Below are 26,957 nucleotides of genomic sequence, written 5' to 3'. Positions count from 1 at the left end.
CTCAAAATCCGAAATGAGCATTTGCAACCTTTATATAACAGTTTTGGTAAACACAAGTATTACTGAAATGTTATCAGAAGCCCTCAGTTTACTTCAGTTTATCATTTTAAATGGAAAACAAAATGAAAAGTTCACTAGGTGGAAACTAATATTTAGTTGAACTGCCTCCGGCCCTGATGACAGCAGTACACCACTGTCGAGGCATTGACAAGATCAATTTCTGAAGATAATCAACTGATAGTTTGTGGTTCCAAACACGAATTATGGATTCCTGAAGTTCACGAAGGGTCTTTGGTTTCTTTCTGGCAACTGCAGATTCCACATGATGCCAACAGTTCTCTATAGGATTCAAGTCTGGGCTTTTTCCTGGCTAGCTAAGAGTTGTAATGGACCCTTCTTCCAACCATTTTTTCACCTGTAACAAATGTAAACACATTACTGTCAAACCTCTAATGCAGAAATGAAGCTAAAGTAACTACAGAAATGCCTACTTACACTTTTTGCCTGATGACAAGGAGGAGAGTCGTCCTGAAAGATGCAGTTACTTGGCAAGTTGAAATGATTGGCAGCAATTTGCCTTCCAGTATAGCCAGGTATCCATTGGCATTTACAATACCTTTTATAAACTGCAGGTGACCTACTCTGCGATACGAAATGTACCCCCATATTATTTGGCTTGTAGGGAATTTCACTGTAGACACCATACAGTCTGGATGGTATTCTTCGCCACGTCTATGGTGAATCGTTTGTATCTCATCAATGCAGGTTGAATTTCTTCTCATCCAGGAAAATAACTGACTTCCACTGCTTGGGGGTCCATTTGACATGCTCCTTACACCAAATTAGTCGGGCCTTTTTCATTTTTTGTGTGAGGAGGGATTTCTTCTTAGAGCAACAGGTTAAAAGCCCATTTTTGAAGAGGCATCTTCTGACAGTTACTGCACTTGCTACCACTCCTGTATGTTCTTCCCATTCTCTTTTCAGCTCAGACGAAGACACTTTATGGTTTTTAAGGCATAAGCGCTTCAAAACGAGGTCCTGTTTTGGTGTAGACTTGTTTATGTCCAGTTCCTTTTTTCCTATCAGCAGAACCAGTATTTTTGAGTTTGGAAAGAAATCTACTCACTGTCGACTGATTACAAGACACTCTATAAGCAATATTAAGAGAAGAACATCCTTCCTCACGTAAAGTAACAATAGCACTCTTTCTTCGTGGCATCGTAACTGTTTTTCTTCAACTGCACGTAACTCACCATCCTGACACAAGCAAGGAATGACTGCAACTCTTGCAGACTGTGCTTATATAGCTGAAAGTAACAGATGATGCAATATTATGTCATCACCTACGCATGTCAATCTTATATGAATCAATCTGTAAGAAATATTGCCATATACTTATTATTCAGACGACAATTAGAATTTTCAGGGGTAATGCACTTTCTTTGAATACAAGTGTACAGTAGTTATATAAAACTCAAGTTATTGAGGGTGTCCAGGAACTGAACTTCTACATATGTTAGTAACTGCCTGTATTTTATGTTTATTTATTTATTTTAATGCATTTTCACAATTTGAGGCCTACAAGGTGTGATCAAAAAATTTTGATAACTGACTTTATGACTTAAAATTGTGGTGTTGTAGCGAAGTGCAACTTGTTTGGTAACTCATCTAGGCATAACACATGAATACCACTTATCTGCAGTTAGTCTGAATTAGCACATATTGAGTAGAAAGCCTTTTATGCATTTCATTGCATTTCAAAACGAGCGATTTTCCTGAGCAGCAAATTTGCATCAAAGTTGTTTAAATTTAGAGAAAAGTATTTTTCTCTAATTTTAAACAACTTTGATGCAAAAAAAATATTTTTAACATTAAATGTTAAAAATAGTTTTTAGAGATGATGCTCTGTGTCATTTAAAGACTTTTCAATGGTTTGCACAGTTTAAAAAGGGCCACTTATCGATTGAAGTGGTGTTCTATTCAACTTTCAGCTTCAAAACCAATGATTCAGTTGCTTGTGATCTGATCATCGGTGATTGACATTTAACTATCCGCAAAGTTGCTATTGAAATCTATATTTTAACACCCTGTGAAATTGGTATCTTACTATCCACAAAGTTGCTAGTGAAATTGGCATTTCTTATGGGATGTGTCAATCAATTTTAATCCAAGATTTGGGAATGCGATGCATTTCAGCCAAGTTTATGCTTTGCATCCTCACTGACCATCACAGGGCACAGCAAGTTTTCACATATCAGGATATTGAACAGTGTGTTGTTGCAGACCTACACTTTGTTTCTTCCATTTTTATTGATGACAGGTTGTTGTGGGTGAGTGACCATGGTCTGGAAGCAAAGGCTCAGTCCTCTCAGCAAATACAATCTTCTCCAAAGGTCAAAAATAAGAAAAGAAAAAAAAAGACAATCTTGATTAAATATGAAGATCATGCTTATATTTTTTAACTCACAGGGCATTGTTCAATGGCTGTTTGGCAATACTGGAGAAAATGGCTGGAAAACCATGCTTCACAGAATTGGTTCTTGCACAGCAGCAACACTCCAGCATACTTGGTGCTTTCCATTCAAGGACTTCTCAAAGTTCTCCATCATTGTGGTCCATGTCAGGAACCGAATTTGAGAGTCTTTATCAACATTGTATATTACAACAAGCTATTGTGATGTACTCAGGTTGTCATATGGTCCCATAGGTGTACACTGTCAATGCAGTATACCACCACTTGTGATGATTCTTCTTGCATCTTATGCTAAAGATGAAAGCATCCACATATAGTGATTGTCTTGCACAACAAAACATGCTACTACATGACAGGCAATACTAAGCACCTTTTATCACAGTGGAAGTGGAAAATAGTAGAACATCTGCCAAAATACTGTTTTGATCTCTTCCTAAAGTTAGAGTCCCCTCTGAGGCAGACAGTTTCACTGAGTAGGTGATGTCCTGTATACCATCATGCAATCTCTTGCTAACATTAAGAAATAGTGGTCTGTTGATAGCATGTCACCTTATGCAGGTGTGGAAATGCATTGAAAAAAATGGCTGAGGGCTTTTTCATGGTCTGTAATATTATTCTATAATGGTAAATAAAATAGCAGTTCCCACCAAATTGCCACATTATTAAGAAATTTACAACACATTCCTTTCAGAAGTTTGCATATTCTAGTCCTTAGATTGTTGTTTGTGCTTGTTATTGTATATACTGTATTTTATATTAATCTGTTATATTAAGCCTAAATTTGTGTGCTGTACATAATAATGTTATTTTTGTTTTTAGTTGATGAATGAAATACTTAGCGGAATCAAAGTCATAAAAATGCATTTTTGGGAAGAGATTTTTTCATCCAAAGTCAATGAAATAAGACAGAAAGAGTTAAAATTGCTGAAAGGAAGGAAATATCTAGATGCCTTCTGTGTATATTTTTGGGGTACCACTCCAGTTATTATATCAGTTCTCACTTTTACCACATATTCAATGATGGGAAATCAGTTAACTGCCACAAAGGTAAGAACATCTTTGTGTAATACTGGAATTTTTTAATGTTGAAAAAAAAGAATACTGGTTTGCATGGCTTTTTAGACAATAAGATTTTATGACTTTATTCATAATCACATAAAATCATAAATCATAAGATTTTATGATTTTATGTGATTTTTGAAAGGTATTATGAGACTTATGAGAGCATCCTTGGATTCAGGGGCAGTTTCTATGGATTGGAAATGTGCAAATATCTCCCCTATTCATAAAGAGGGTTAAAGGGAGATGTGAGTAATTATAGGCCTGTAAGCTTGACTTCTGTTCCAGGGAAGATAATGGAGTCACCGGTTAAAGAAGTAATGCAGAATCATCTAGATAGGAATGCAGTTAGAGTCAGAGTAAGGATTTGTTAAGGGGTGATCTTTTCTTCCCAATCTGATTGGATACTGTGACACAGTAACAAAGGAACTAAATGCAAATTAATAATGTTGTCACTATATATGTAGATTTTAGTAAAGATTTTGACACTGTTCAACACAAAAGACTGTTGTACAAACTGTAATAAAGTGGCATTAGGGACATGTTGCTGTTGTGGCTATAGGGATGTTAAGTGGCAGAAGGCAGAGAGTAATTATTAATGGGCACTGCCCTTCTTGGACTAATGTTATTATTGGACTCCCTCAAGGTTCACTGCTGGTCCCTTTATTGTTTTCAATATTTATTAATGATATTGATAAAGACATCAGAGTGGTAACAATAGAAATTGGTGTATGATGCTGCAACAAGACCTAGAACATTAGCCAGATGGGCTGAGAAGTGGCAGTTGAGGTTTAACATTGAAATTAGATGGAATTTAACATTGAAATTACATAATGGGATTAGTGAGGGGGGTGGAAGTGTATTCTTACCGAGAAAGGCTTCAGTTCTGCAAATTTGCACTGTCTAGAAGCAAGGCACCTGCTAGACCCGATCGAAGTGTTTAAGGCCTTAAATGGATTGAGTAAATTACATGTGGATGAGATCTTTACTCTTGCATGCACGATTTAAGATGCTGCCAGAGAACATAAGGGAATATAACTTTAAATTGAAAAAACGGATGGCTGTAGGATACATTTGCTTTCAGCCAGAGAGTAATTGATTGTTGGAACAAACTTCTATTTGGTGTCATGTAGAAGGGTAGGTTTCTAAGAATGTAGTTTGAATAAATTTAAGGAAGAATTAGACAAATTATTAAGGAAGATGGGCAAATGAGGTGGATAGTCATATTTTTTGCCAGTATTATATGAGCTTGCAATATTATATAAATCTACACGGCTTGCAATATGCAGAGGCTTTTGCTATCACCTTACATGGCTTGTTTTACTGTCTATTAGAATCAGGCAGTCTTCACAACAGTTAATGTACACAGTATGTTGCATTTCAGGCATATTAGTAAATACACTGGTGTGCAAAACTTAAGGACCAGTCAGGTTTTCACTTGTAGCTTTTCATAGGAGTGGCCTTTATATGGGAAAAGCAGACCAAAGGAACCTCGTGAGGTACAGAAATGATGAAGCAAGCAACACTGGAAACAAAACGGTACAGAGGGACTTTTTTCAAAAATGGACTGTATCATAGCACTGGCTGCCATAATACAGATGCATCACTGCCAAAGATGGAACAAAGAGAAGAGGTGGTCCTCAGTAGTATGTTCACCAGGTCTTCAGCTGGTGAACATATTCTGGTGGGTGTGGATGTGCCACTAGGCTTCTTCCCAGAGCGTCCCATACGTGTGTTCGATGGGATTTAGATCAGTGGAACGGGCAGGCCAATCCATATGTGGACATGTGTTTTTGTAATGGGTGGCACCTAGAACGTCAGTTCATCTCCGCCTCATATCTCTGTGAAGAACAGTACCACTGTAGAAGGGCCAGAAATAAGTAGTGTATGTTTTTGTGTATTCTGTGTGTGTTCTGTTGTTGTGTCTGACCGCTTGGCTACCCAGAATCATCAGTCACCTGGACAGATGATTCTGGGTACTCGTCCACACCATGGGAAGGTGGGCCAGTCTCAATGGAGCTCGCACTGTCTCAATTCGAGACTCGGACCCACCTGATGTTGGCAAAAGATGGGCCAGATTCCTCTGGGGGCCCACTCCAGAGGAGAGAAAAAAAAAAAAAAAAAAAAAGAATTTCCCCGTGGTGTTAAAAAAAAAAAAAAAAAAAAAATATATATATATATATATATACATATATATATAAAAAAAATAAAAATAAATAAATAAAAAAATAAATAAAAAAAATAATAATAATAAATAAATAATAATAAATAAAATAATAAAAAATAATAATAATAATAAATAAAATAATATAAAATAATAAATAAAATAATATAAAATAATATAAAATAATAAATAAAATAATATAAAATAATAATAATAAAAAAATTAAAAAAATTTAGGCAATGTTGCTCCCTATTGAGCAGCTCCACCAGACAAAGGAGTAGAATTATTCGTAGCCATATAACTAATTCTTCTTCTTGTGAAAACATCAGATGCAAACTGCTGAAGAGCAACATAAGAATTCTTGTCTCCCACCAGCAAAGTTTCATGCCCATGAGAGAGTGTAGAAACTGATGAACGAAGAACATCTCTAAAGTCATTATACAGTGGACATTCAAATAAAATGTGGCTCCAATTTTCATTTTCCCCGCATTGACAAGCTTCCGTTCTAGAAAGACCAAAATGACATAGTTTTTCATTAAGAGATCCATGTCCCGTTAAGAGGAAGGATGTATATAAGTCTAAAGAGAACCAAGCAGGTTTCTGCTTTACACAAAAGCTCACCTCAGGGAAAAAAGTCCTAGTAACAGATCCGACAGATGATATCCCAGCGGGTCTGCCACAGATTTATCATTTCATTCCACAAACGATTACGTTCTTGCTTAATATCTGAATTAATATTCAGAACCAAACCCATAAATTCAGTTGATAGTTGGTTTTTTAACCTATAACAAAGACCTCTGTAAGCTACGTGAAGGTCCAATGGCAATACACCTGCAAGAACCTGCAGTGCAGAAGTTAAAACAGTTCGACAAGCTCTTAACATACATAATAATATTGTGCATTGCATAGTAGCCAACTTCAATCGAAATTTAACAGTTGTAAGCCTGTGAAACCATACACCTGCAGCATAAGTAGCCATAGGAAGGAATACGGCGTTATAATAGATTCTCATGGTACGTCTAGAAAGTCCCCAGTCTGAACGAGAAATTTTTACAATAGCACCAGTGAATCTTCTGATCTTTGTTGTTACATTATTTAAATGAGAGACAAAATTAAGCTTTGAGTCGATTGTAATCCCAAGTAATTTAGTTTCAGAGACAAGTGGAATCCTGTTATTATTAATCTTCAACAAAGGGGGTCGTTGAGGGTTTAAATGTGATCCAAAGATCATCATTTTAGTCTTGGACGAACTTATTGTCAATTTATTATCCACTGTCCATTGGAATAACTTTTGTAAGACATCATTGGCATTACTTTCGATAGCAGATCTAGATGAACCATGAATTAAGATAGTAAGATCATCGGCATAAGCGATGATTTTGGTACCACTGAAACTACTGGAAATCCAATCCTGCAATACCATATTCCATATAAGAGGCCCTAGGATAGACCCCTGGGGACACCCCGTGAAACGTCTCTAGACACCTCCTGAAATTTAGATTTCACTAAAATGTGACGATTACTGAAATAGCTTGTGAATAGGTGGTATAGTTGCCGAGAGCATCCAGCTGATCGTAACCGTTCGAGAGCACTCTGCCACCATAGAGAGTCAAAAGCGCCCTCGAAATCAACAAAGGTAGCTAACGTGTACTTTGATGTTGAACTCTCAATGTTGCCAGCAAATTCAACAAGTGCATCTTCACAGGACTTCCCTACACAGAACCCGTATTGATTAGAGGACACCATATTTTTCACCTGAAGAAGATCAGTAACACGCAGAGTCATTAGACGTTCTAGAAACTTCCCAAGATTTGGCAAAAGTGCAATAGGCTTATAAGATCTAGGATTTAATGCTGGTTTATCTGGTTTTTTAATCAGTTTTAAAAGCGCAATTTTCCACATATCAGGAAAGAGACCTTCTTGGAGACATTTGTTAAAAAGTAAAAGCAGTACTTGTGGACGCAATTTGAAAAATCGCAAAATAAATGTATTTTCAACCAGGTCTATCCCTGGACATTTCTTAATATTAATCTTTTTAGCAACAGCTGTTAACTCATCAATGGTAAATTCTTCTGTCTGAATATTGGTGGTATAAAACGAATTTGCAACTCGAATATTTGAATGTACAACAGAATCAGTAATTATATCATCCACCGGGAATAGTCTGTCAAGAATAACATTAACTGTATTCATCCAATCAGTGGTCTTCAGAAAATCTTCTTTCACAGTGAAACATCTAAATAGTATACATCTAAAGAGCGAATCTTATTACGAGCTATCTTATAAATAAGACCCCAAGGATTATCATTACCAGCAGTGTGAACAAACTCCTTCCATGTTTCCCGCTTATGTGGCAATAGCCTTTACATAACGTTTGAGTGAAATATATTGAGAGTAAAAATAAGCTACTTCATCAGAGTGCCAATCCCTACGTCGACGCTGATATTTTCGATGGGCTTGATGTACCTTTTTCCTTAAAGAAGACATTTCTGAGGTCCACCAGGAACAGATCTTTAATCTAATCTTTTTCTTGCTGGCCGATTTGTTTGAGGCCTTAAGTAATGACTGGCGTAATAAGGAAGCAATTCCAGCAGCCGTAAAAGAGTGAAGAGACGAAAAGTCTTGTTCAGGGAAATCTGCAGTAATGGAGGAGTCAAATAATTCCCAGTTTATATGATTTATGGAAAATCTGACTAAAGCTGGCTGTAGTAGAAATTGATCTCCAGGTTTAGAAAAATCAGTAACAACAAAAAATAGAACCCGATGATCACTTGTTGTCCAATCAGTAATCACCACCCAATCACGAACAACTGCTTTAAAATGAAAATTAGTTAATGTCACATCAATATTTGATTCTCCAACAGAGCTGGAAAAAGTTGTTACTACTTGAGGTAGGTTTATTACATTTAAGCTGTTATTAATAATGAATTCCTCCAACATATGACCACGACGATCGCTTCCATTACTGAACCAGAGTGGAGATTTAGCATTTACGTCAGAAGTTATTATGACATTCTGTGGACCCAAGAAATTTAAAGTTGTTTCTAGATAATTCAAGGATAAATTAAAATCTTCTGAGGGAGGACAATATAGAGAAATTAAATAAAAATTCAAATTCAAATATGTAACCAAAATACAAGTAGCCGTTCTATTGCATAAACCATTGATTATAGTGATATCAAGCTGATTATTTAACACCACAATACATGTTTTAAGTTCCTCAGAGACCGGTTGAATTATACGGGCAGTGAGTGGAAATCCTGTTACCTTTGGAGTATATCCAGATTGCACTTTAACAGTATAAGGCTCTTGAATTGCAATAATATCAATAGCATTTTGCTCAGCAGACACTCGAATTTCGTCCGATACTGCTCTAGAACGCTGACCGTTAATCTGCATAATCCTAATACCAGCAAGCAAAGACACAGGAGAATCAGCAAGAACATCATTAACAATAACATCATCTGCAATAACAGCTCCACCTCCGGGAATAAAACTTTTATTATAACTATTATTCATTGGCTTAGAATTTTATCAACAGCATTATTCATACTTAGAATAATGCTGTTGATAAGTTCTTGCGGTAACATCGTCCATTCCTCTGTCAGCGGCATCTTCAACTGGTGAACATATTCTGGTGGGTGTGGATGTGCCATCCCAGAGCATCCCATATGTGTTCGATGGGATTTAGATCAGTGGAACGGGCAGGCCAATCCATATGAACAATGTCCTCGCTTTCCAAAAGCATATCAACAGCTGCACTGCAATGGGGTGTGGCGTTATCATCCATAAACACGAACTCGAGGCCAATGGCACCGCCGAACAGACACACATGGGGAAGGATTACCTCAGTACAGTAGCATGCGCTGGTTACAGTGCCGCCGTCTAGTATCTGGAGTTGGTTGTGTACATCCATCCAAGATAACTGATGAATCTACTCTCATCAGTAAAGAGTACCTTACCCCATTGCACTGCTGTCCAGTCCTTGTGTTCGATGCACCACTGTAAACGGTGTCTCCGATGGGCAGGTGTTAAAAGGACACAGCGTATTGGTTGTCGGGCAAAGAGTCCACCTTTGTGGAGTCGCCTGGCAACAGTAAACCGCGATATCCTGTATCCTGTGCTCCTGTCAGCTGGTTTGCAATGGATCCCGCTGTCTGGTGTCAGTCCCTCTTGGCCTGTAGGAGTAGTAGTAGTAGTGGCATGTGATGCAAGAAAGCAAGTGTATGAGCTTATGCAGCATCAGCCAAAAATCAAAAAAAAATCACACCATACCCTCCAAATGCCTGTCCAGTTCCTCCTTAAATTTATTCAACCTATCAACTTCTACAACGACAGATGGAAGTTTGTTCCAGCAATTAACCACCCGCTGGCTAAAGGCAAATTTCCACACATCTATTCTACATCTTCCTTTCTTAATTTGAATTTATGCCAATTTAGGTTCGTAATCTGAACAAGTGGAAGGATCCCATCAGAATTCGACGTGCTCAACCCATTCAAAGCCTTATGCACCTCAGTCAGATCACTGCACAGGTGCCTGGTCTCCAGCCACTGCAATTTGCAGAACTTAAGCCTCTCTTGGTAAGAGGATCCCTTCAGTCCCCTCACCAATCTTGTTGCCCTTCTCTGTACACGCTCAAGTAAATCTACATCGTTCCTAAAATGAGGCCTCCAGACCTGTACGCAGTACTCAAGGCGTGGCCTGACCATTGCCTTATACAGAGGGACAATCACCTCCTTCTCCCTGCTAGCAAAATTTCTATATATCATTGACAAAACCCCATGACCGGCCCTGGCAGGTCATGGCCGACTACAATAGTCTGCATTGCTCAGAAAACTTCATATCTGACTGCACAATTACTCCCAGGTCTTTTTCATTTTCTACCACCTTAAGTGTAGTACCACACATTTGGTATGTTTCTCTGGGGTTACTTCTACCCATATGCAGTACTTTGCATTTGTCAAGGTTAAACTTCAGTTGCCACTTCTTAGCCCATCTGCCCAAATTATCTAGATCCTGTTGCAGTAGCACACTGCCATTACTGTCATTAACAACCCTGCCAACCTTTGTATCATCTGCAAACTTCGACATTAAGCCTGATATACCTTCATCAATATCATTGATATATATACAAAACAACAGTGGACCCAACACCGAACTCCACTAATAACATTAGTCCACGAAGAGCAGCACCCATTGATTACCACCCTCTGTCTTCTCCCACTTAACCATCCTTTTATTCATCGTAGCAACTTACCCTTAATACCATTCTGCTCCAATCTGTACAATAGTCTTCCATGCGCAACAGTGTCAAAAGCTTTATCATTGGGCATTGTTTTTTGTGGACGACCATCACTGGTCCTTTGAACAGGACTATACCTATCATTCTGAAGGCTGACTACGCATGTGAGACGATGCTATGGGCAATACCAAACTCTGCAGCCACACTCCTCGCACTTTGACCTTCCTCAAGCTTCCCAATTATTTGACCCTGGGTAAAGTCATCCAGATGTTATCTACTGGCCATTTCATTGTCTATCGCGCTGTATGAAACCAATCAAACGTCTGTAACAATCGTGCTCACCATTCGATAATTTGCACATAACTGCTGCTTTTATCTGTTTATGTGAGCCCTCTCATCATGATTCAAATTTTTGCATGTGCCCCAGCTTTCTATTGAACGGCCACAGTTATGCAAATAACCACAGGCTGTTTCGTTTGATTTTGTTGTTGTAACCTTTAGAAATAGTGTTGGTCTTTAAGTTTTGCATACCAATGTAGGTTTGGTCTAGTCAGCTCTTCTTTATGCACTTGTGGTCAACCTGAGACTTGGAGTCATTTATTATATGATTGTAGTTTGTATGTTGAACATAGAGAAAGGCTAAAAGTGAAGATTGGTAATTTAGTTAGAGGCTGTGAAAGTGATCTTATTGCTAATCAGGATAAATTTCAAGCACTGCAAGAGTTCTGTGTAACTGTTTTTCAGTGGAGAAGACATTGGAATAATCTAATGATTACTAATTAAGATTTGGTTATATACATTTTATCTGTGTTTTTTTTTTTTTTTTTATAATATTTAGTTTGTTTATATTATGTGTGTGTATATATGTATATAATTTTATTTTATTTTATTTATTTATTTTTTTTTTTTTGCTGGCTCTCAGGTGTGGGCAGCCTGGGAGTGGGATTTCTGGCACCCACCGGTATAGCACTACTTCCGGTGGGTGCGGGATTTTTGTGCATGAGGCACTTAAAATAGAAGACCAGGCCCAGTACCAAGTGAATATGGGCGGTTATTAGGGTCTCTTCGCCACCGGGGAGTGGCTGTACAGGTGCCAGCTGCTCCCTTGTGGTGAGGAGACCTTCCATACAGGTCTATTTTGCAGAGGTTCTGCACACAGTCAGCTTATCAGGTGGAGATAGATGGAAGTCTAGGTGTGCCACCTTAGACATAATAATAATAATAATACCAGTGTAGTAATTATTCATGATTTATAACAAAATAAGTGAAGCCATCAACAGTTACAAAGTTGAAAATTTGTTACAAAGATTCCTAAAATATTCTAAGTATGCATTGAAATTTTGAAATGTATCAGAGCTCCTGTTCCAAATTTATAGTAATATTTTTGTATCGAAACTGGGCACGGAATATTATGAAATCAGAACTGAACATAGATCTAATCCAGAGATCAACAGAATATATGTTAGCATTAGTAGTGGCATATGATGCAAGAAAGCAAGCTTACACAGCATCAACCAAAAAAAAAAAAAAATCCCCTCTCCATCCACTCCAAAAGTTTGTTCAGTTCTTCCTTGAATTTATTTAAGCTATCAACTTCTATAACAACAGGTGGAAGTTTGTTCCAGCAATGAATCACTCGCTGGCTAAAGGCAAATTTCTGCACATCTATTTTGTGATTGTCTTCCCTCAATTTGAATTTATTCCCCCTCAAATGCATAATCTGAGCAAGAGGAAGAAGCCCATCAGCATTGAACTTGCTGAAAGCATTTAAAGCATTGAACACCTCAATCAGATCACCTTGCAGGTGTCTAGTCTTCAGATGCTGAAGTATGTTGAAAATTTGGTAGCAATCTGCATTTCGCTTGTCAATTAATGAGAAAACATACTTTTATTTATATAAAAGGAAAAACACTGGTCCTCTGGAAGAGAATGTGGACCAAATTTGACAAGCCTTCCAGCGAAGTCCATGGAAATCTAAATGCCAAGGCAGTCATGAGTTACAGTTTCCCCAGACAACTGTTTGGTGTTCTACATAAAGTTAAACGATATGATGTAAGCTGACATGGAAGATGACGAATTTGCAACCTGTCTGATCTTAGTGATGATTTGATGATTCTTCAGTATTTTCCCTGGAGATACTTAATCAGTAAAGTGAATCGCCGTAATGTGCACATCTGGAGCACTGAAAATCCAGATCACATTGCAGACCACAAAACAGGATTCACCTAAAGTGAATGTTTTTTGTGCCATTTCACAACAGGAGATCTACTACCTGTTTTTCTTTACAGAAAACATGATCACCAGGATTATCTATCAGGGTATGTTGATGAACTGGCTTTTTCCTCATATGAGGAAGACTCAGATGACTACATTTTCTAGCAGGATGATGCTCTGTATCATTTTTGTTGCAAAGTTTGCCTTTACTTAATAAAACTCTTCCACACTACTTGACCTTCCATAATTGGCCTCACAGGTCTTTAAACTGCACCCAGTGTGACTTCTTTCTCTGGAGGTATATAAAGCACAGTCTGTAGACCACCCCCTGTCAAATGAAATGCAGAAAATTAAGACAACAGATCATCATATCAGTAGCAGCCATAAACAGTACCACACTTTCTCCTGCCACACGTGCTGGAGAAAGTGTGGGAGGAATTTTATTATTGACTTGATGTGTGCCATGTGACATAGATTACCCACATTGAAAGTTTATAACTTTAAGATATGAAACTTTTGAGTTTTTCTAACAGTTGGTGCATATTACATTATTATAGGTGCACTGCTTATGTCAAATAAACATATGAAAGTGTATCTTTCTTTTTGAATTGCCCTGTATTATCAATAGTGGCATATCAATAATCTCGTATTATCAATAGTATAAATTAAAATATAATTTAATTAATTTAATAAATAAATTTAATTTCAAGAATATTGTGCATTTTTTCCTATTGGTGCAGACTTTTGAGCCAATATATATTTAGCTGTTTCACTCTTTCATTTATTGAAATGCAATTTTTTTTTATCTTTTCACCTTTTCTAATAGGTATTTACTAGCCTTGCATTATTTAACATGCTTATAACCCCTCTGAATGCATTCCCCTGGGTTCTGAATGGACTTGTGGAAGCCTGGGTGTCTATGATGCGTGTACAAGGATTTCTTAAATTACCAGATTTGCATTTGGACCAATATTATTCGGAAGATATATGTAATATTTTCCTTTCTGTTTTTTATCTCATTTTTGTTATGTTAAGAATTTCTTCTAGTTTTCATAAAATATTTGACTAATCTTTGTTGTTTTTTTTTTATGATTAATGTGCCAAAGGTTTCAATTTTTGGGATCATAATCTTAAAGACTTATCCATTAAACACTAAGTGACCACATTATTAGGTACATCTACCCTTTTCATGAAATGGAGCCTTCCTTCAGCAACAGCATGAAGTGTTTGCACCACACTGTATAAAGCATGTGTATGCACAGATACATGTGTGCAATTCAGTGTGAGAATGGACAAGAGGAAAGATTTAAGTGAATTTGAATGTGGAATGATAGCTAGCACTACAGTGCACCAGTTTAATTATATTGGAACTGCAACTCTGCTGGGTTTTTCAAGTGTGATTGTGTCTTGGGTGTATTGAGATTGGTCTCATAACCAATAGCCTGAGGTCCGAGCTGAGCCAGCTGGAATTAGCCATTTCAGAACCGTGCTCTTGTAGAAAGATCTGGAGATGGGGCCACCATGTTATGTTCTATTGTCTGCATTATATGGACTTATGTGCTTGGCTGGAGTGAGGGACAGTTTTCCAGAGCTCTTTGTAGACCAAAGGATATTTTCTTTTTTGTGAATTTATTATCAAAGCTGTATTTAGGGACACAATTTTGGTAAATTCACAAATTTTTCTTTCTAAATGTTCAATAAAATTTTATTTGGCATTAAATTTTTTTTTTTTTTTTTCATTCCTGTTAACATAATATAATAAGGGAAATCTACTTTAAATGAAAACACTCTACTTTAAATGAATTCACTCTACTTTAAATGAAAACAGTTTAATGTGATGATAGTTTTCAACAAAAAATGCTCACTCACCTTATACACACAAATCCATATTTGTTTCTATTTTATCATGTTGCCAAACTATCTGCAATGGAATTTATACATGACTGAAGAAACAAAAAAAAAAAACAAAGGAAGAACTAGAAATGGCATGATGCAGCACAGGCAGTGTTATGAGTTATTGTATGGCACATGATACTGTAAGTATTAATTCAAGGTTTTTCTCTTCTTTTTTTGTGCAAGTGGTGTTCCACCTTGTGGTGGGAATAGTAACTTGAAGTGGTGATGCGGTGGTGATGGACCATCCTCACTATGATCCCAAATGGTCAAGTTCTTGTTAATTAATAATCTCTTACTAATTCTGTTCTGTTTTAGTTGACCAGTGAGGCTCTGTGTACTAGAATACTAATTTAGTTAGAAGAAATCATCTAACTTTTTTTATTAGTTCTGTACACAGATGAGTACTAAACACATATGGATATGATGCCCATCCAGTGACACGTATAAATTCACATGGAAATGGTTCAATAACCAAATAACATCAAGTCATCAGAAATCCTGTGGTCAGAAACAGCTCGTTGATGCAAGTGGCCAATAAAGGCTGACAAGACTTCTGTAAATTAGCAGAAAGACTACATTCAGTCAAATAACAACCCATTATAACAGTGGTAACCAAATAAGCATTTCAGAATGCCACAACATGTAGTACTTTGTAAAGGATGAAGTATCACAGCGGATGACGGAAATGAGTGCTGCTCCTGTCAGTAAAACAAAAGGAATGTATGGTTACAGTGAGCTTAGGAATACCAACACTGGATAGTGGAGAATTGGAAAAACATTGCCTTGTCTGATGAATCCCATTCCTGCTGTTTCACGCTGATGTGATGACCAGAATATGGTGAAAATAGCATGAGTCCATGGATCCATTCTGCCAGGTGCCAACAGTGCAGGCTGGTAGTAGCAGTGTAATGGTGGTACACATTACACTTCTACTACCAGTGTATTGGTACACATTAGGCTCCTTGATGATACCAGTGGCCAACACCTGGATGTTACAGATTATCTGGAAATTTTCCAACCAGGTGTTCATGGCTGCAGTGTATCTATCTACGAATAGGTCTTCCAACAGGATACTATGCCATGTCACAAGGCCAGAACTGTAGAAATGGTTTTGGAAAAATTAGAGTATTCACTCTAATTTTCAGCCTTATGCAGTGGCCTCCAGTCCCCAGATCTCAATCCAGTTTAGTTCCTATGGGATTAGGTGGAATGACCTTTTCAGATTAGAGATCTGCAACCATCCAGTTTGCAACAACCACAGAAAGCAGTTGAGTCAACACAAGCCAGCATCCATTTGGCACACCTTCGACACTTCATTCAGCCGACCGGGCTAGCCAGGTGGGTAAAGTGCCTGCCTGGCAACCCAAAGGTTGCGGGTTCGAATCCCGCCTCGGGCTTGGATCAAAGTACTGCAAAAACCTTGGGAGGTGCATTATGGCCACAGAAGCCGATGCGCCAACAACTACCAAAAAAAAAAACCTATGCCTTGATGGATCTAGGCTTTCTGAGGGATAAGGGGAAGAGGATTTAATCACAAGTAGATAATTGTACCTAATAAAGTGATCACTATATATATATATATATATATATATATAGTGATCACTTTATTAGGTGTATATATATATATATATATATTTTTTTTTTATAGTATGGAGAAAGTGTGAAGAGGATATTTTGTTTAATCCTGTTGAATCTATGGTATACATGAGAAGTGAATTCGATGAAAAGGATAAGAAATGTAGCGATATATGTTAGGATAAAGTGACCAAGTAAGATATGAAAAAGAGACCGATAGTTGGAAAAAACTTAAAATAAGAAATGAAAAGGCAACCCAAAATAAGACTATATTGTGGTGTTTTTCGCAATTTCAGTGTCTTTGTCATAGGTCATCCACCAAGATTATGAGAAAGATGGCAATGTACTTGCTTCTGTTTCCAACATGTTCTGTATGCTAAGGAGCACGTGTGCAGTAGACACGTGTTACACACGAAATTTGAAATTTTACGGCTAGAATAAGATCTAATAGGTTGTGCCAATAAATGTAATTATAAATATTATTAGTAGAGCATAAAGATCATGGATGACCTTACAGAAGCAAGCAAAAGAACTGAAAAACTAAAGTATTGATATCGAAATGTAGGAATAGGCAAGAAGAATGGAACTTACCGATACCTTGTAAGACTGAAAATGAACAAGATGGTGGTATGGCAGTATATTTATGTATAGGTTCACCACCTACAGCTTGAATGCTATATGATAAAATAATCTCCATGACTACATATCTTTTTGGTTTAGGTCTAATTTAAAATAAATAAGCTCTAATAAAAATTAATATACTGAGTACATATATATATATATATATATATATATATATATATATATATATATATATATATATATATATATATAAATAAATAGATTAAATAAGTGTATGTATGAGTAGGAGTGCTGACCTAACAGGTGTGTATATATATACACATTCAAGCTCTAAGTGGTGTACACACACACCACTTACAGCTTGAATGCTATATGATAAAATAATCTCCATGACTACATAGCTTTTTGGTTTAGGTCTAATTTAAAATAAGTAAGCTCCAATAAAAATTAAATTTATTCTTAAAACTATTTTAAAACTATGTTGTGGTGTGTGATCTTTCTAAATTTTTAATAAAATGTTTATTTGGCATTAATTTTTCTTCTATTTCTGTTACCACAATATAATAAGGGAAATCACTCACACTGCTTTAAATCAAAACAATTTAATGTGATGTTAGTTTACAACAAAAACGGTTACTCACCTTACATACATGCAAATCCATATCATTTCTGTTTTAACATACTGTCAAACTATCTGCAGTGGAATTTATACATGGCTGAAGAAACAAGAAAAACAAAGAACTATAAAGGACATGCTGCATCACAGGGCAATGGTATGAGTTATTGTATGGCACGTGACACTATGGGTATTAATTCAAAGTTTCTCTCTTCCTTTTTTTGCTGAAAGTCTGGCTTACAAGGTGTTCTGGTGATCAAGCATCTTCTCTGATCATAAATGAGCATGAACACTAGTTCATGCCCATTTATGAAGGCTGAGTTAGTAGTGGCAAATGATATAAAAAAGTAGGCTTATACAGCATCAATCAAAAAAAAAAGTTTCCCACATCACCTGACCACCCTCTCTAAGAATTTTTCTAGGTTCTTCCTTAAATTTACTTAAGCTACCCACTTCCACAACATCAGATGGAAGTTTATTCCAATGGTCAACTGCAGTCTAGCTGAAAGAAAATTTCTGCAACATGTATTATGCAATCATCTTTTCTCAATTTGAATTTATGTCCCTTATTATTATTATTATTATTATTATTATTATTACCATTAGCCATATGGTACAAAGAAGCCTGAGGCTTATGCTGCACCACCCAAAAAAAAAAAAAAAAAAATTTCCGAATCACTCCGAGAGAGAGAAGGGAATCACCAAGAAAAAGAAGAATGATGATATCCAGCTCAGGACCCTGTGTGTTGTCTGATGAAGAGTAAGGATGCCAACAACATTCAGCTTACTCAACCCATTTAAAGACTTAAACACCTAATTTGGATCTCTTTGCAAGTGCTTGGTTTCCATCTGCTGCAGTTTGCAGAACCGAAGGCTTCCTTGACAAGAGTAACATAATTATAATAATGATGATGATGATGATGGTGGAGAACAAGTTCTTTAGAACCAAATTGAAATGGATCAATTTCACAAAAAAAAAAAAAAAAAAAAAAGTTCCTGGGATTTCTCACTATCACATTAAAGCTAAAGAAATAGATATTTTTCAGTATTCGTTCTGTCAGTTTCATTGTAAGAACCTGTTAGATGCTATTATGAAGATAAAAAAGGTGTACAACGTTCCTTGGTCGGGGAACTGCCAAATGCAGAAGTATAAAATAGCACAGGAGTGAAATATAGCAAATTATCTCAAGTCCTTCTTGGCATTTTAATAATTCCCCATAGCAGTGTTGAGTGATAGAGAATATTCAACCGGGTTGGGGGGGGGAACTGAATTCAGGCTTTCTTTTTCCTGTAAACCTTTGGAAGTGCTCTTGGTAACCAAGTCTGAACAGTAGTACCATTGTTATAAACAATACTTTAACTCAACATTTCTGAAGATGTGCAAAGTCTACAACAGTATCTTTTTGAAGCAACCATAATCAGATAACAGAAAATCCAGACAGAATGGTACACAGAATGTGTACCATTCTGTCTGGATTTTCTGTTATCAGAAATTCACAGACAGAAAAATCCTAGGTGTGCTAATGTTTGAAAGTATACAATACAATACAATAAAAATACTATTGCTTATAAACAGTTCTGTGGTGGCTGTATTTTAATATAAACTGTGCATATTTTCAGTGAAATTCAATATTTAGTGCAGTGTGGATTTTAAAAAAAACTATCTGCTTTTTCCAAAAAATCTCCCATTTTTACAAAAAAGTCTTTCATTTTTCTAAAAAATTTCCTGTTTTCCTCTTGCCTGTTAATATCAATTACTAACACTTGTGAGGTGCCTCCGTAGCAAGGTGGGAAGGAGCAGCAGTGCGTAGCACACGCTTCTTGATTAGACCGGGGTTTGAGCCCGTCACCACCAAATACGGAGGATGCAGAAAGGTCAGGGAATGACCACCCCATATTCCCGGAGCAATATGGCCTAATGCTCCTAAAAACCAAATAACATAACAAACAAATAACTAACACTTGCTCTTAACTGCACTTTCTTCCTTCAGCAGATCTGTATTATCTTTCAAATGGTTGTGTTGTACTTTGCCATTAAAAAGTAGGCAAACACTTATCAGGTATTGTCTGATAAGCAACAACTATGTTTTAATGCTGCAAAATGCAAGGTAAATAACACCTGATAGAGGAACCCCAAAATAACTTATATGCTGGAAGGGGGTTTAGTTTATAATGGTAGTGGAAAAAAAGGAATCTGGAGGGGGAAGGTTTCAATACAAGTAGACATGAAATTTTTATATAGTTCAGATGGGTAGTAACCTAATAGATCCCTGGTGCCCTTCGATAATTGAGGTATTGAACAGTTGCTCGCAGAGAGATAAAGAGATTCCACTGTATAAGACAATTTGTGATTGCATTTGGAATACTATGTTCAAGTATGAAGGCCACTCTTAAAAAAGGTTCATGAAAATGCCCAAAGATAGAAACACACCTGGTGAGATTGGCTAAAGGGTCTCCATCTGGGGAGAAACTTTGAATATGTGGGTCTGCCAGCTTGGTAGCTATGTACCTTGAGGGGATGGGGATCTAATTGAGGTTTATGATGCTCTGAGATGTGACAGTAAAATGAATGAAGTGGGAAATTTTGTGGTATTAAATGATGCTGTGGCTGGGAAGTATAAATTTAAATAAGGGAGAATTATAAACTAGATAAACTGAATTTACTCATCACCATTTACCATGTGCTTGCTTTCTTTCCAATGACAAGTTTTTCTTTACTCAGCAAGTTGTTAATCACTGGAATAAGTAGTGTCTTCGTAGGTAGCTGATGGCAGTGGTTTGGGGGAATTCCAAGATTTGTTGGATGGGTATCTATTGAAGGAGGTAAACACGCAGAGTAGTTTGTGTGTGCATGCATGCTGACACAGCAAAAAGCCTTGATTCCTCTGCACTGTTTGGATAATGCTAATGTGGAAAAGCCTAGGTTGAAATCTGTCAGGATGGAAGGAATTTTTATGGACATTTTCTACACCATGGCTGAATTAGTTGGCCTTGGACAGGGGTTGCATGGTTCCTTGCTCACCCTAAACTTGGATTTTTTCATCCAGCAAATCAATTCTATGATTGATTTGCTGGATCAGTCATAGAATACATACAATTTATGGACACAATACATATATGTATGTCTTAGTTGCTTTGGTATATATCTTTAGTTGCCTCGGCAAGGTGCAGCAACAACATTACAGCTGTTTAAGTGGATTACCTTGTCATTGAAAAGAAAGCAGGCAAACACATGGTAAATGGTGATAAGTAAATCTTACATTACTAGATATATCAAATATTTTAGATTTGTTATGCATCTTTGATAAACTGTATTTATAATTGAAAGGAAAAGTTATGTTTTTGATTAAAATATGGTATACAAGCAGTTTAGCTATTTTGAGCTTTTTATAATGAACTGAATAGTAACTGCATAAATTCTTGCTATATTTATTTTTATTATTATATCTAAACCTTTTCCCTTTTCCCAGTTATTCGTGAGTCAACGGTTATGATTGACATTTCCAGTGGAATATTTTCTTGGCAATCTATTTTAAATAGTAGAAATGGTAATGACCATAATGAAATAAATTCTGTCTCAAGTGCAGATAGAAAACGATTTATGCTGGGTCCTATTGACCTTTGTGTTTTAGAGGTGAGTCCCTTAATTTGTTTGAATTTTATTTTTTTAATTGTTTTTTTGCTCTTAAAGGACACAAGTAATACTTGTGCTTACTGTGCACATTTCACCTAGCCAGTAAACAAAATTATACTTTTAATTATTCTATGATGTATAGATTACTATTACTTCAACATTTATAAAATGTTGAAGTTATGGTAATCTATACATCATAGAATAATTACAAGAAAATGCCAAGTAATTTAAATGAATTAAAATAAAATTATGAAACATTTTTAGACTTATTAAAAAAATATTTAAATGGTTAGCTTTCACCCAGAACTCTTTTAAGATAGTGTTTAAAATCATTTGCAGTTCCTGCTGCTTTCTTTATTTGAAAGTAGCTCTCTCTTGCACCTTAATTATTAATTGTTAAAAATTTTATACAGTTACCCATTTGGTGTACACTTGTAATGTATTTCTAACTGTTAATTATAATAAACAATCAAATAAGGGAGCGATGATTATCAAAAGATACTAATTTTATTGGGCTAATATTATTAGTCAAGTTCCAAGAGTTGTGCCGGGCCCATTGTTTTCTATATTTATCAGTGATATTGATTAGAGCCCGTGACCACCAAATACGGAGGATGCGGAAAGGTCAGAGAATGACTCCCGCATATCCCCGGAGCAATATGACCTTAGTTGCTAATGCTTCTAAAAACCAAATAACAAACAACAGTGATATTGAAGGTATATCAGGCTTAATGTCTGAGTTTGCAGATGATACAAAGGTTGACAGAGTGGTCAATAAGAGTAATCAAGGTTGTAGAAAGAAAGGATGTAGATCTGCTGTAATAGGTGTAGAGAAAGGTAATGAGATTAGTGAAAGGAACAAAAGGATGGTCTTACCAAGAAAGGCTTCAGTTCTGCAAATTTCAGTGTCTGTAGACTGGACAAGTGCAAGGTGATCTGATTGAGCCTTGAATGGATTGAGAAAGCTCAGTGCTGATGGCATTGTTCCTCTTGCACAGATTATGTACACGAAGGAACATAAATTCAAATTGAGGAAGGATTGATGTGCAGAGGTTTGCCTTTAGCCATTGGTGTTGAAACAAACTTCCATCTGTTGTTGTGAAGTGGGTAGTTTGAATAAATTCAAGAAAGACCTAGTGAAATTATTGCAGGTGATAAGTGATGTGGGAATGGTTTTTTTTTTTTTTTTTTGTCTGATGTGTTATAATTTCCCAGATAATGACTGGAAAAGTATGGGTTGGTCACTCGTACAGTAGCAAGGCTTTTGTGGATTTATTGGATAATTGTTTTTGTTTTTGTATTCTATTGTTTTTGCCTTTAGCTGGCGGGTAGTTGGTTGGTGGAACAGACTACCATCCCTTGTTGTGGAAGTTGATAGCCTAAATAAATTTAAGGCTCAGCTGGACAGGTATTTCAAACGAATGGAGGGGTGAAGTGGAAGGGTTTTTTTTTTTTTTTTGGCTGATGCTGCATAAGCTTGCTTTCTTGCATCATATGCCTCTACTAATGCTAATGCTATAGCAGCATGTTCGGGAGGCAACTAGAGAGAGTAACACTCTTGATCTCATTATGAGTAGTAATGCTTCATGCATTAAGAATCTGCAGATAAAGGAACCACTAGGTGGCAGTTATCACAGTGTGCTGAAGTGGGATTTACTCAAAAGGATAACTACTATCAGGGGTAAAGGGAAGGGTTTTTGCTTTCATAAAGGTGATTTTGTAATAACTGAGAGGAAAGTGGAGGAGAAATTGTTGAAGATAAACATAAGAAAGGCACCCGGGATGGATTAAAGGAGGTAGCAAAGGAAGTAAGCAAACCCTTAGCAATAATTATGAGAGCTTCCTTGGACTCAGGGGAGGTACCCATAGACTGGAGATGTGCAAATGTGACCCCAACTCACAAAGGAGGATCGAAGGCTGACACAAATAATTACAGACCTGTTAGTTTAACTTCTGTTCCAGGGAAATTAATAGAGGCACTGGTTAAAGAAGCACTGCAGGATCATCTAGACAAGACTTCAGTTATAGCTCGGACACAGCATTGGTTTGTTAAGGGGAAGCCTTGTCTGACCAATTTGATTGGATACTATAATGTGGTCACAAAGGAACTGGATGCAAAGAATAATTTTGATATCATATACTTGGATCTTAATAACAAACAAGCCTCATTTTAGGAAGGATGTAGTGCTGTTTAAATGGGTACCGAGAAGGGTAGAGTTGGTGAGCGGGAATGAAAGGGTGTTCTTACCAAGAAAGGCATAATTTCTGCAAGTTGCAGCATCTGGAGATGAAGCATCTGCAGTGTGATCCATTTAAGCTGTTTAATGCTTTGAATGTATTGAGCAAACTCAGTGCTAATGGCTTTCTTCCTTGTGCTCAGACTACTCACGTGAGGGATCGTAAATTCAAATTGAGCAAAGATGGTTGAAGATAGATGTGTGGAAGCTTGCCTTCAGCTTGTGGGTGGCTCATTGTTGGACCAAACTTCCATCTGTTGCTGGAAGTGGGTAGTTTGTATAAATTCAAGGAAGAACTAGACATACTAATGCTAAAGCTACATAGTAGGGTGACTTCAGGTGCATGCGGTGACAGTCTACAGAGCAGATCATTGTGGGTCCAAATGTGCTGCAATATTATGGGGTTAAATGGTTCCTTTTTCTGATATTTCTTGCACTGCTGTTGTTTTCAGAATTCAAAAAATGACTCCGTGTTGCTGATTCCTAAAACTACAAAGTGGAACTACTATTTTCCTTGGACTACTATTTTCTTAAATCCCAAATATCCACTGATATAACAACAACCTGGATAAGGACTTTTCCATAATTATATGAAATGTGGTGAAATTGAATACAGAATTCATTATAACCTGAACCTGGATTTTTGTATACAGTGCAGAGGCCACTGCTGGACATGTGCCGCCAACATATAAAAAATAAAATAAAAAATAAATTACAAAGAAAATGAAGATTCTTATGAAAATTCCCATGGTTTTGGTGGCTTTCAAAGATTTTTAACAGTAATAAACTTTGTTATCCTCAGTTATTTTCCTGTAGAAATTCTGTTTTTATGCATGAAAGTTATTTAATTGCAAAAATATGGAGTCATTTTTTTTCCCCCTGAATGTAATTCTCTCTAGAATGTAAGCAAATTTAATTCTCTCTAGTATGCCACCCTAGTAGTTATGATCCTTCAAGTCGGTTCTGTTCAATTACCCAATAAAAATATACCTTTATTTATTTAAAGTTAATAATAAAAGCCAATAGTCTGTAAATAGTTACATACAAAGATTGTTACTCTAACAAGTATAGTAGCAAGTATGTATTTTCTTAATTTTAGTTCCCCCTTCCTCCCATTTGGCTTGTAGAAGGGATCCATAGAGGATGTAGCCTATTAAAGTTTTTTACTGAAACATTCTAGAAGTTATGTTTCAGTAAAGCTAAAAAAAATTGTTACTAACATATGGGTTAGGTGTCCCTTCATTTAAAATACTTTGAAAGATCTCATGTATTTTAGTAATTATATTAACTTTGAAATAAACTTTGGCAGAAATTGTCATCTGTTGATATGAATGAATATTTCTTTTGCATTGATACAAATTCTAGTCATCTGAATATTTTTAGGGAAAATTTATAGGAGTGATTGGGAGAGTCGGAAGTGGAAAATCTTCTCTCTTCTCTGCAATCTTGGCTGATTTGATGAGACATGAAGGAACAGTTTCAGTTTCTAAAATAAATCGTCAGGTTGGATTAGGACTAGTGACTCAAGAACCCTGGATTCAGCATGGTACTATCCAAGACAATATACTCTTTGGTAAAAGTTATTCTATTAGATATCGAAGGGTATTAGAAGCTTGTGCACTTTTAGATGACTTGAAGGTAAGTTTTCTGCACTTCTCGACTACTCTGTTAGATCCTATCCATTTGCAAGTGTTTTTGCTCAGTTAGTCTGTTGTGTAAATTAACCTTTTCTGGAGTGTATATATATATATACTGAGTGGACAGAAATCATGGGATACCTACCTAGTAATGGGTAGGCCCATCTTTCACCAGGATAAGGGCAGTCACGTGGCAAGGTATTGAGTCTACCAATTCATGAAAGCATTCCACAGGTATTTCCATCCATGCTTGCTGTACCACTGTCCATAATTCCATTGCATTCCTGGGTGGAGGATCCAAAACTCGAACAGACCTTTCCACAGCATCCCAAAGGTGCTCCACAGGGTTCATGTATGGTGAACAGGGAGGCCATTCTATGGTGCTCTTCAAACCTTGTTCTAGTCACCATGGCTCTGTGGGGGGGGATGCATTGTCCTGCTGGAAGAATCCATTGCCCTGTGGGTACACGATAACCATGAAGGGATGCAGATGGTCTGCAAGGATGGACATGTAAACTGGACTGTTCAGAGATGTGTCTAGACGTACCAGAGGTCCCAACGTCTGCCAGTTGAACACACTCCAGACAATTACTGACCATCCATTTGCCTGAACAGTTCCTTGTTGACATGACGGGTGCATAGCTTTGTGCGGTTTCTACCAGATACGCACCCTCACATCCACTCAAAATAACTGGAAATGGAACTGATCGGACCAGGTGACCTGCCTCCAATCATCCAAGGTCCAGTGCCGATATCTTTTGCCAAGTTGCGGTGTGAAGTCCTGTGTTGTGGTGTTAGCAGTGGGACTCTGGTGGGTTGGCAGCTCCCATAACCTATTGCATCTCTGGCACTTCGCTCGTAGAAGTCGGCGGTGATTTGTGCCACTGTTGTTCTCCGGTTGGCAGAAACAATACAAGACAGATGGGCGCCTCCGTAGCCAGGTGGGCAAGAGCAGCAGTGCGTAGCACACGCTTCTTGATTAGACCGGGGTTCGAGCCCATGATCACCAAATACTGAGGATTTGGAAAGGTCAGGGAATGACCACCGCATATCCCCGGAGAAATATGGCCTTAGTTGCTATCCTAAAAACCAAATAACAACAACTGATCCTGGACTCAGGCTTGGACAAAATGCTGTTCTTGTGGTAGCAGATACAAAATTTTTGGGACTGGATTTTGATCAAAAGCTTACCTTTCTCCAACATATTCATCAGCTCAGAGCAAAATGCATGAGGATTTTAAACTGTTGTTTCCTCCAATTTTTGGGGAACAGATGGACCACATTATTACATCTTCACTGAGCACTTGCCTGCTCTAAACTTGATTATAATTCTCAAGGCTATTCCTCTGCTCAAATTCCGTTCTTCGTGGGCTCGATCTAATACATTACAGAGCATTATGGATGCCACCTGGAACTTTTTGCACATCGCCCATAGATAATCTTCACATGGAAGCCAAAGAACAATCACTGTTGCTTCTACGTCAGTAGTTGTTGTTGAAATATGCCAGAAAAATAAAATCTCTGCCAGAATATGCAGTACTTTGCATTTGTCAATGTTAAACTTCAGTTCCCACTTCTCAGTCCATCTACCCAACTTTTCCAGATCCTGTTGCAGCAGCATACTGTC

At 37.0% G+C, this 26,957-nt stretch overlaps 1 protein-coding gene across 1 annotated transcript in view; it reads left to right on the top strand.

Moving 5' to 3' along the window:
- The window catches only part of LOC150085095 (ATP-binding cassette sub-family C member 10-like), a 121,693-nt gene that overhangs the window by 5,340 nt on the left and 89,396 nt on the right, over window positions 1–26,957 (top strand). The window contains exons 2-5 of the mRNA XM_090376464.1: window positions 3,293–3,520; window positions 13,980–14,142; window positions 21,293–21,456; window positions 25,077–25,331. Coding sequence (XP_090232590.1) covers window positions 3,293–3,520; window positions 13,980–14,142; window positions 21,293–21,456; window positions 25,077–25,331 — 810 coding nt within the window. The remainder of the gene's footprint in view (window positions 1–3,292; window positions 3,521–13,979; window positions 14,143–21,292; window positions 21,457–25,076; window positions 25,332–26,957) is intronic.

The sequence above is a fragment of the Mastigoproctus giganteus genome, chromosome 6, assembly GCF_048544385.1.
Source record: "Mastigoproctus giganteus isolate SK-2022 chromosome 6, ASM4854438v1, whole genome shotgun sequence".
In the NCBI taxonomy this organism is placed as follows: Eukaryota; Metazoa; Arthropoda; class Arachnida; order Uropygi; family Thelyphonidae; genus Mastigoproctus; species Mastigoproctus giganteus.
Note: the sequence above shows the minus strand (reverse complement) of the source record. Positions and strands in the feature narration are given on the sequence as shown.